Genomic DNA, 12101 nt, shown 5'->3' with positions numbered 1-12101 from the left:
GTACACGGCCATTCTGATATCATAGACAGCTGCTTTCTCAATGATAATGAAAAAAGAAATATTCAGATTTTGTGATCAGTCATCTGCTTCGATAGGCAAGAGCATGTTCTGCTTGTAATCAGCTTTTCAATCGAATCAGGTTATTGACAAATAAGTTGATGTTACAGGAGATTCAACAGTTTCGTTTAAAGTCAGCATTTTGCAAATTATGTGGTCGTCATAACTATCTAATCTACCTATACAACCTGTCATTGGGTCAAATGCTGTTTGACGCGTTTCATACCAATTGTTAGGTCGTTCTTTATGCACTGATTGTGACTACGGATTACTCCGTTTACCTGATAAAGATATAGGGCTCAAGGCGGGTGTGACCGGTTTAAAGGAGATGCTTATTTGTCTTAGGCACCTGTCCAGGAGTCATTGTTTGCCCTATTCTTAATTTTGTATTCTTTAGAGGAACTATAAGATTCATCGCTGTTCGTAATCTTCACATTTTTAGCACCATGATGACCTTGACTTGAAAGAAGACCGGGAATCAAAGCATGAACTTATTTGTATGGAGAAAGCATTTATTTAGAAATTGATCATACTCAGAACATGTTCTCGCGTATCGAATTAGGTCAGAGACATAAACGCCATATGCAGGGGTAATTGAATATTGCTTAATAAAAATGGGAAATTGAAGTCATCACGTTTCTAAATCCATGGGGATCCGGGTCAAGATAGGTCCTCAGTACCCTCTGCTTGTCGTAAGATGCAACTAAATGGGGCGGTCCTTCGGATGAGGCCACAAAAACCGAGGTCCCGTGTCACACCAGATGTGACACAATAAAGATCTCTCCCTGCTCAAAGGGCGTAAGCGCCGAGCATAGGCCTAAATTTTGCAGCCCTTCACCAGCAATGGTGACGTCTCCATATGAGTGAAATATTCTCGAGAGGGTCGTTAAACAATAATCAATCAATCATCATCACGTTTTTCATAAAGTTGTCTTTAAAATATATGTTCAATAAAATAGTTAAGCATGAAGCACATGTTGACGACCCTATGGTGTCTTTTTCAAGTTCATGGGATATATCAAATTGACATTTAGATGAAAATGAATAATTGTTAATTGATAAAACGTCTATTATACCAACGTGCTATCTTATCATCAATTTTCGTTAATGCATCTGATGTTCGACACAAGGTAGTACAAATGTATATGACGTTCCTCTAGTGTTCATATCACACTGTCGCCGGTGTTGACTAAAGGTCCTGACAAAGTGCACGATGTACACACGGTTTCTTGGCTTTAGTGTACATATCGCACTGTTGTCAATGTTGACTAAAGGTCCTGACATGGTGACCAAATGTCCTGAGAAAATGTTCGATGTAAACACGGTATCATATGAACAGTGTACACATTGTAATGTTTACAACGTGGAACAGTTTATATGTACGTTTTTATAAACAACGAAGAAAATGTAAACTACTCCAACAGAAAGGTTATATCGAAGAAGATAGCCAAAAGTTAGTTTCATTCTTTAAATAGTAAACATTACCTTCGTTCCTTAAAGGGGCATTAGCTGTGAAAGTGATGGCAACCATCCCCCCTCAAAATCCCTCAATGGCATTGGAATATATATTAATGACGAACACATTTTGTACAAAACAAGAGAAACCTAATAAAACTACGTTAGATAATCGCTTTCAGTGTAAAAAATATATAAGGAAGAATTATTGTCTTGAAAGACAAAAAGAAATTATTTAAGGAAGTTAGCACCAGAGCTTTAGAGCACAACTGCACAGGGTGCTAGAACTAAGTATTTTCTGGTTCAATACTGATCCCATTGGTGCAAACATATTACACATCTTTTACTGAACCCTATCCAGTTGAAAAATGTTGCGTCAATTCAATTTTGAAAGGCTTTGGCAGGGACTATATTTTGTGACGGAAGGTTTGATTAATCAAAGAGTTCTAAATCTGCATGATATTTCGGTTTCTGTTCCATCCAATATATTCTAATTTTATACTCTTATACAATATACGTGTATTTCAGTTTTATAATTTTTTGATACAAATACATGTACTTGAGACTTGGAACTAGTTGATATGTTGTATTTCGTTAATTTGGTTGATATATTTTTCCAAACAGATCACCAATTTCTTATTTACATGTTACATGTACTTTCATTTCTGTCAGAGTTCCCAGCAGTTAAAGTAAGCATGATATATTTATCAAGATTCATACACGATTTGTTCACGAGTGCAACGCATTCACGACGAAATGGCCATCATTACAATTTGTAAATAGATGAGAAGTGAAAACATTAGAAATGTAAATATTTATTAATACACACAACACAATTTCATATTGTTAACTAAACAAAATGAGTGTTACAATCTTGCAGAAAGAAAGCTTAAGAAAACATTTATTATAATTTGATTTGTTCTAAATTATTATAAGCAGTATCATTCACGAAAATTATAAGGCATTGTAAACACCTATGTAATTCGAATTACCTGATATTTTTGTACAATAAAGCAAATACAAGTCCATTTTAAACAGCTAGGTGTGCCAACCTCATTGAAATCATTCTATACCATTATTACAGATCATGTACTAGAAAATTAAAAGACAAAATGAAACCAAGATTATGTTTTTGATAACATAATCTCAAAACCATTTTTTTTAAAGAAAATTTACACCAATTTATTTATTCATGTTTCACTTTGGAAATAACTTTATACATGAAAGTTGAGAACAACACAAAGAAAGACAACTCTGGATTAACAAAAAAGGGGAATGGACGGAGTTTTTGCTGGCAAGTACAAATGTCTAAAACAGTAAAATTGTAACGGACGGAGTTTGATAACAGGAATACTGTAGTATCACTCAATGTTCGTAGTTTGAGAAAAATAGGCATGTTGATGAGGACTTCTTTGTGGACGAAAAAAGTTCATGGATGTGTTCATGCCATAAAAGCAACGCAAAATGACCGCTACCCTACACACGAGAACTAGTGATTTTACAATATTCGTCACAATTAACAGGGGGATGATAAATTGACAAGATATTGAAGGTAATATTATTTACAAATCTGCTGTTGAGCCGTAAGGCTGAAAGCCATTAAACAATACAATACAAATCTACAAATGCTAGAAGTTTAGAAATGATGTGCATCTACAAAATACAATTCTCAGTACATATTTAAAAAATGATGCAAATATAAAGTGTACGGTATCCTGTACGTATGTGCTACATATAATGTTGCTTCATCTTCTTTCGTTTAATGATATTAATCGCTATGTTAACATGCCAGATCACAAATCTAAGTGCAATACGAATTACATTTTCGCTCATTAAGGAAACACAGAGACCAGCTGTTCTTGAAATTACGTGTTAACGAATTCTTTAAAAAAAAAATCCACGAAATTTGACCCCTACACAAATTGATAAAATCACTGTAATATACACTTATAATATATGCATATGAACTTTCATTTCGATCATGAACGTCTTTCTAATCAAAGTTTTAGAATGATCATCACTTTCTATATGCGGTGAAGAAACACACATCGATGAAAGGCTAAGTATGAATTTAAAGCATAAATATGTACCATGTTTCAATCAACCTTTCTTGTAATATTTGATACAGTAATCCACCAAATCTAAATATTCCACCTCATTCAGATAGAAACCTTTCGTGCAATATTTGATACAGTAATCCATCAAATCTAAATATTCCACCTCATTCAGATAGAAACCTTTCGTGTAATATTTGATACAGTAATCCATCAAATCTAAATATTCCATCTCATTCAGATAGAAACCTTTCGTGTAATATTTGATACAGTAATCCATCAAATCTAAATATTCCACCTCATTCAGATAGAAACCTTTCGAAAAATTATAATGAAAAAATAATCTGATTCTTCAATAGAGTTATGTTTATAATGACGTTTTATAACTTTCTCTAGATGGTAGAAAATCTTAATCTAGTGAGTAATTCCTATTTGTTATAGTTTTCAAGAATCCTTCTTCATTCCAACCCAATGGAAGACTACGTTGCACTAATTCATGTAATAGTTAAATTTTCTTTTTACATTAGAGATAACTCAAGCATGACTGCTTTGATTAGAAAGACGTCCATAATCAAAATGAAGAGTCCTTCTTGACGTTGAGATTTCGGGTGATGCTTTAGTCATCATCATCGTCCTTATGTCCCACTTGGTTCCTAAAATAAAACATTGGCTTATTATTACAAGCATCGAAGTTTTCGTTGGGTTTTATCAATTGTTGTCATTACTTATCTAATACATACACATGCTGTCTGTGGTGTTTCATACCAATTGTTAGTCCGTTCTTTACACACTGATATTGACCGTGGATTACTTTGTTTACCTGATCGAGATGTAGGACTCACGGCGGATGTGGCCGGTCGATAGGGGATGCTTACCCCTCCTAGACACCTCATTCCACCTCGGGTGTATCAAGGGGTCCGTGTTTGCCCAACTCTTAATTTTGTATTCCTTATAGGAGTTATGAGATTGATCATTGGTCGTTATCGTCACCTTTGCATGCATATGCATGTGTCAAATTAAAAACCCTAGACTACTCGCACAAGTTGCAATTGATTATACGATACAAATCTGAAATCCATTATTTTCCTTTTACCTTTTTGTGCGTTTGGTTCCTCCACTCCTACGAAAGAAAACAATTTGTGTTACATTAAGAAATAAAACCATTATGATGATTCAATCAGTGCAACAGAAACACGCGTGATATTAGTTATATCCTACGAAGGACATCTTGTTTTTACCAAATTATCCAATGAGACAAGGTTAATACTTTATTTCAAGTTGTTCCTTACTCAGCATCATGTTTGTTGTCATACGTATATTCAACATCACGAAGAAAATTTGAGAGTTTTGTTCCTATAACTGCCCCCGGAAGTAAGAAGAAAATGCACCAGCCAATCGAAAACCAGAATCCATTCTTAAAGAAAAATGAAATCATTAAAACGCTGACAAGACTGACGATGGATAATTGAACATCTCTTTTCACCAGTTAATCCGGGTTTCTGTATTTCAACAAGCTTTCTGAGAGTATTGCATTAGACAATATTCTTTAAATATAACATGTTCCTACCGGCTCTCCTATTGCCGAAAACAATTTTATAGAAAAGGTAAAAGTTCATGTAAATGATCAATTATCATGAAGATGAAGTCAGATTTGGTTTAAGCAATACATGTTCCCTACCGGCTTTCCCTTTGTCGAAAAGAAGTTTAGAGAGAATATATTTGCTCATGTAAGTGTTCAATGACCATGAAGTCCGATTTGGTCAATAGTTATTCACTAAACAGATGCAAAATGGGTTTCATATCAGATGTGAAAACTTACTATTAGTGAAAATGTGCAAAGTGTGAACTTTGTACAAAAGGTGGCAATTCTTATAAACGTAGATTCACCATGACAAACACACTAATCTTTGGTTGTTTTAAAAGGAAACTATACAAGGTGTTTAATATTTAGAATTCCAATGATAATTTAAGACAAGAGACCTATAGGCTTTATTGGTCACCTGAGTATTAGTTAAAGCATGATTATCCCCAAAGCCTGGAAAATCTATAGATTTTCATGTTCTGCATATCTAAGCTAAATTCTAGTATTCAGTAGCAATATAAAACAAGATGTGTTCCTAAAACACAAATGCCCCCGAAAGTACCCATACTGAAGACGAATTTTGCATATGTCGCATTAAAACTATATGACTATTTTGGACCTGCCCTAGAGTCATAACCCTTACCTTACGGATTCTGAAATTACAATTTTTGTAGAGGCTTTTATACTTTTATATACATGTAGTCTGAGTAAAAATATAGAAGTTTATTATATGTCAAGGATATCAATAGTATAACCATATTAACCCCGCACTTGACTTGGAACCTTTATCCCTGGGTATTCGAAATTCACAATCTTAATACATCTTTTTTCCTTTTCCTAAATATTCAGTCAGGTTTATATAGTATCAGCAAAATTAAAGAAGTTTTTCAAATGATAAAAGCATTTAATCACTATGACCATTTTAGCTATAGTCATATAGCATGATCCCCAGGGTAAAAGTTTTGACTCCTGGGTATGCTTCCCGGGGTAGAGGTTCTGACTCCAGGGCATGATCCCGGGTTAGAGATTCTGACTCCAGGGGGTGGGGTGAATTTGGCATGTATCGTTTATGTGTAAAGCATTTAAATAGCATCTTCCATAATGCTATTGACACTAAATGGATATTTATAAGGAGCAGGTAACCCTTTACGAAGACAAGAAAAAAGTGCAAAATTAGTATAAAAACTAATTGGATGTTTAGGAAAAGGAGAAAGGGATTATCAAAATTGTGAATTTTGCAATCCCGGGGGCAGAGGTACCAAGTTAAGGGTGGGGTCAATATTATCATACTGTTAATGTCAATTACATTAATTGAATTTAATCTATAATTCTACTGACACTAAATAGTATCAACAGCATTCTAGATGTTATTTAAATGTTTTACATATAAAAACTATATGCCAAGTCTGACCCTGCCTCAGAGTCAGAAGCTCTACCCAGGGGATCATGCTCTGCATTACTATGTAATTAGTTTTTCTTACATGTATGCGTTACAGAGATTTTTTTCATAATTGTAAATCTTTGGCAATTTATATATTGCCCCTAAGAGGTGCAGGAGCCCTGTAAATTTCAATTTATGACCCCTTGTCCCAAAGATACTTCATACCAAATTTGGAAAGAATTGCACTGTTAGTTATCAAGAAGAAGTAGAGAATGTTGAACTGTTAACGCAAGCCGACGGGCGCAGACTAATAGCAATAGGCCACAACTTCTATTTGTATGTATTTAATGCAAAACTTCCAAACAAGTTCCAAATTAATACCACAAAGGATATGGAAAAACAAACAAGAGGCCCATGGGCCACATCGCTCACCTGAGTCACCTTGGTCCATATCAGAAGACTTTCCATATCTATTTGCATGTAAAACCGTAGTCCCTATTATGGCCCCAACCTACCCCTGGAGGCCATGGTTTTTGCAAACTTGAATCTACACTATATCAGAAAGCTTTCATGTAAATGTGAACTTCTTTGGCCCAATGGTTCTTGAAAAGAAGATTTTTAAAGATTTTTCCTATATGTTTGTATGTAAAACTTTGATCCCCCCTTGTGGCCCCATCCTACCCCCAGGGGCTATGATTTGAACAAACTTGAATCTGCACTATGTCAGAAAGCTTTCATGTAAATATCAGCTTTTCTGGCTCAGTGGTTCTTGAGAAGAAGATTTTTAAAGATTTTTCCTATATATTTGTATGTAAAACTTTGATCCCCTATTGTGGCCCCATCCGACCCCCGGGGGCCAGGATTTTAACAAACTTGAATCTGCATTGTCAGAAAGCCTTCATGTAAATATCAGCTTTTCTGGCTCAGTGGTTCTTGAGAAGAAGATTTTTAAAGATTTTCCCTATATATTTGTATGTAAAACTTTGATCCCCCTTGTGGTCCCATCCGACCCCCGGAGGCCATGATTTTAACAAACTTGAATCTGCACTATGTCAGAAAGCTTTCATGTTAATTTCAGCTTTTCTGGCTCAGTGGTTCTTGAGAAGAAGATTTTTCCTATATATTTGTATGTAAAACTTTGATCCCCTATTGTGGCCCCATCCGACCCCCGGAGGCCAGGATTTTAACAATTTAGAATCTGCACTATATCAGAAAGCTTTCATATGAATCTCAGCTTTTCTGGCTCAGTGGTTCTTGAGAAGAAGATTTTTGAAGATTTTTCCTATATATTTGTAAGTAAAACTTTGATCCCCTATTGTGGCCCCATCCGACCCCCGGGGGCCAGGATTTTAACAATTTGGAATCTGTACTACCTAATAAAGCTTATATATAAATTTCATCTTTTCTGGCCTAGTGCTTCTTGAGAAGAAGATTTTTTAATGACCCTACTCTATTTTTACCTTTTCTTGATTATCTCCCCTTGGAAGGTGGCCTGGCCCTTTATTTTAACAATTTAGAATTCCCTTTACCTAAGGATGCTTTGAGCTAACTTTGGTTGAAATTGGCCCAGTGGTTTTTGAGAAGAAGTCAAAAATGTTAAAAGTTTACAGACGGACGGACGCCGGAATATGGGTGATCAGGAAAGCTCACTTGAGCTTTTAGCTCAGGTGAGCTAAAAAGTGTGGAAATGAAGTGGGATATATTGATTGGTGTACAAGTGGAGAGACGGTGAGGAAACCGATAGTCCTTTCCCTTTTTATCGGCGGGAGACTAATAAATTGTGAACTGAAAATATGTTTCATAGAAATTTACAAAATACTGTTTTAGACCTTTGTTCTGTTCTGTCTGGTCTGATAAAGTAAGATATTTCAAATTATGATAATAAATTGCAAGCATAGCGGCGTTAAAATTATCAAAGAGATGGGGGTAATAACAGGAGTCGATAGTATTTTATGACTTCAGTCATTTTACACTTCATCATCACCATAAGTCCAATATTTAAAACACTTTTAATGACTGTATAAAAGTACTGAAGATTAAATGACTATAGGCCTGCTATTCCGTATCTCATTAAAAGGTGATTCACTTTTAAATTTAATATTAGTAGCTTAAATTATACATTTATTTGTATAGTTTTACACATCTCTTGTATGACACCATACTCACAAAAGCATCGACAATGTATTCACAGAGAGATATTTTAACGATAGAGTTGTACAGATTCCACAGGGGCTGGCAGCGTCCTATTTCATTATGTACCTTTAAAGAGACAAAAATATAGCAAACACGATGTTCGTAAGGATTTATATAAGAGGTTGTGAATTTCACCAAATTATTCAAGGTCAAAACACTAATTAGATAAATCTCGAATTCGAAACCGCTTTACGACAACATTTTTAAATAGGGTAGAAATCAGAATGCAATATATTATTGGTAACTGTTTATTCTCAACTGACAGGATACTTACTCCCCTTTAAACATACACTTACTTTAAATTTAACGTCTTTGAAATATATATCGACGATGTCAACTGTATCGTTGATAAACGATTGAGCAATCTGCAAGATATTGAAATATCAATGTAGGTTAAATAAATTGTGGAATTCATTAACCAATTAGATACTTTAAAGGACGGTATCATGGATGCGTATCATACATTTTTCATTCCATTCGTTCTCATAGTTGTTGTCGCATTTTGCAACTGTATTTTCACCCTGTCCACTGCACTCTACAAATATAATTAACAATGAACAAATTATAGGAGTGTATTGATAGCCTTAAGACTAGATCAACACTCTAGAGGTTGTGCATGGATGTTATATGAATATCAAGCAAGCAAGGGAGCATTCTTTGTGATATTTGACTCCTTCATTCTAGGCACGTTTTATATGACAAAGACTTTTCTCCATTGATTTGAATACTTTGTCTCCGAAGATATTTTAGTTCATCAAATATCTTTCTTAGAACATGAGATACATTGTAACCAATCCGTCTGGTGATTGTAGAAAAAGATTCCAAACTTTATAGACATACATATTTTCCTGTGTAGTGAGTAATAGTGCATCATGATTAAAATCGTATATTTTGCACATACATGAATTTGAAAAACTTAACAAGAGTTGTCGAAATTTTACATACCGGAATATTCAATTTCTGCTTTGAAAGCTGAGATTTGCCTGCTTTCATGTCTTCCTATAGAAAAAAAGCAAACTGAATATGCAAGGTGAAGATAACGAACAGTGATCAATCTCATAACTCCTACAAGCAATACAAAATAGATAGTTGGGCAAACACGGACCCCCGGACACACCAGAGGTGGGATCAGGTGCCTAGGAGGAGTAAGCATCCCCTGTTTCAAACGCATCTGCAAACCTATGATCTTTATCCACCAACATCTGTTGTTTAAAATTCAAAACTGCCAATACTTTTTTCTACTAGGGATGTCAACGAGTACTCGACTATCGCTCGGTCATACCGGTAATCGACTAAATTTTTCATATATAGTCGAATACTCGTTAGAATAGCATTTATAGTAATGTTCATAAATTCTAAACGCTTTTGTGTTTTTGTGAGTAAAAATTATATAAGGGTAAAGTCAAACCGCTCATGTTCAAACAAATTTTGATTTGAATTTGGATGCCGGTCTGTAAACATGCCCCCGAAATCCACTGCTTGGATATGCTTTAAAGGTATCATGATGGAAGAACAGTGAAATATACTTTATGTGTTGACTGAACTGGCATTTTGTGGAGGGACTACAAACATGTTTCATAGTAAATGGCGATATCCGTCAGAATCATTGATACCAAGTAATCAACTATTGCTCGACTAAAGCATCCGAGTATTCGAATAGACTATCTGAGTAAAATTGACATCCTTACTTTTTTCTTTAGATATATATGGAATATATCCACCAATGACAATGTATATCTAGTAGAATCTTAATTTGGGAACAAACAAATACTTTTATAACTTTATATTCTTATTTCCATTATTCCATGGTCGTTGTAACGATCTGATTTACCATTACAACCTGTCATTGGATTAAATGAGGTATTTCATACAAATGGTTACGCCGTTCTTTACACACTGATTTTGACTACTCTTCATTGTGTATTCTTTATAGTATTTATGAAATTGATCACTGTTCACTAAATTCACCTTTTTGACTATTATAGGGCATGTGACTATCATAATTCTTTTACCAAACTATGATATTTATTGCAACATCAAAACCCACGACTTTTTCAATACCCAATTCTTCGAAAGACTAGTTTGTTTGATATCATAGACAGATGTTTCCATATTATACAAAATTATATCTTTTGCTTATAGTAATTAGTTCTAATAGTTAGTTCACCGAAATATTGCGATAATTAGCCACAATACCGATTTAAATCTAAGCCCCAATTTCAAAATGTCTCGTTAATTAGTTAGGTAGTCACGTGGTACAATGACGTCACATGCGCCCTTCTTTGATCAACTGATTATGAAAGTAGTGTGAAATATTATTAAAAACTCAGCTTTTAGGTGCCTAATTTATTCACCATGGACAATATTTAAATCGATGTTGACAAATTTCCCGAGTTTTGTATGTTGTCACCACCAATGCATACAAAGAGCGTTCTAAATACCCAAATATAGCGAGGAAAGCGAGTATAAAATCGGCAATATTACAAGTAAATAATGTTTATATGGGTCACTGTCTATACACTACGTGTAGATGGTAATGCTATTCCTTTATACATTTGTAATTGGCGCTGTTTTCCTAAAAATAAACGGTGCAATTGTTATTTATTTTTGGATTAGATAAGTTATGATACGCTACATTATTGACAACTACATGTAGGCCTAGCTAATGTCATGGGTGCATTTCGGAAAGAAAGGGGGAAAAAAGAAAAGAAGAAAAAAAACACCACACACAAAAATCAATAAAAATAATCAAATTTAAAGTGGAAATCATAATATTTTATCTTAACAAAGCAATCTTATTTTTATTTTTGAATTGTGATCTGCACGTCGTTATACTGACGCACTCAAGATGTTACGAGTTGAATGAAAAATAATTTTATAACTCAATTCAAAGTTAGGAAATACAATATATTATTTATAATTAAAATTTAAATTATTTAGTATCTTTAATTTTTCTTTGTAAATCTACCAGTTGGTAGAAACTAGGAGCACAAGTTATGTTGTTATGAGGTGAAGGTCAGTTGATCCGAGTATGTATTGAATTTGAAGACCGGAACAGAATTACGTATATGCTGTAAGCCTATCAGTGCTTAGCTTCGATATATCCCTTTTCTCACAGTTTATCTGAGTTTCTGTCTAAGCGGGTTTTGAAAAGGTTACTAGGTGTTTTTTAAAGGTAAAGTTCTTGCTCCAACAAATATTTATCCGCGTCTTTTGACCATAGTGCAACGTTATTTGCAGGCCGTTAACGTAATAAATGTTTTTCTGTCGATTAAATCTAATCTGTTTATGTACTGGCTAATAAATGTTTTCAAACTCGAGGGCGCATATGACGTCACACATAATGGCACGTAAAGTAGCGAAAGTAAATTTGCATATC

At 34.4% G+C, this 12101-nt stretch overlaps 1 protein-coding gene across 1 annotated transcript in view; it reads right to left on the bottom strand.

Moving 5' to 3' along the window:
* Positions 1-2311: 2311 nt before the first annotated feature.
* LOC130050355 (prominin-1-like) overlaps positions 2312-12101 on the bottom strand; it is a 39500-nt gene continuing 29710 nt past the window's right edge. The window contains exons 20-26 of the mRNA XM_056150225.1: positions 9668-9721; positions 9186-9257; positions 9019-9087; positions 8696-8788; positions 4856-4980; positions 4660-4686; positions 2312-4219 (exon numbers count right to left, since the gene is read on the bottom strand). Of these exons, the coding sequence (XP_056006200.1) occupies positions 4183-4219; positions 4660-4686; positions 4856-4980; positions 8696-8788; positions 9019-9087; positions 9186-9257; positions 9668-9721 (477 nt within the window). The 3' untranslated portion in view covers positions 2312-4182. The remainder of the gene's footprint in view (positions 4220-4659; positions 4687-4855; positions 4981-8695; positions 8789-9018; positions 9088-9185; positions 9258-9667; positions 9722-12101) is intronic.

This window comes from Ostrea edulis, chromosome 9 (assembly GCF_947568905.1).
Source record: "Ostrea edulis chromosome 9, xbOstEdul1.1, whole genome shotgun sequence".
NCBI lineage: Eukaryota > Metazoa > Mollusca > Bivalvia > Ostreida > Ostreidae > Ostrea > Ostrea edulis.
Note: the sequence above shows the minus strand (reverse complement) of the source record. Positions and strands in the feature narration are given on the sequence as shown.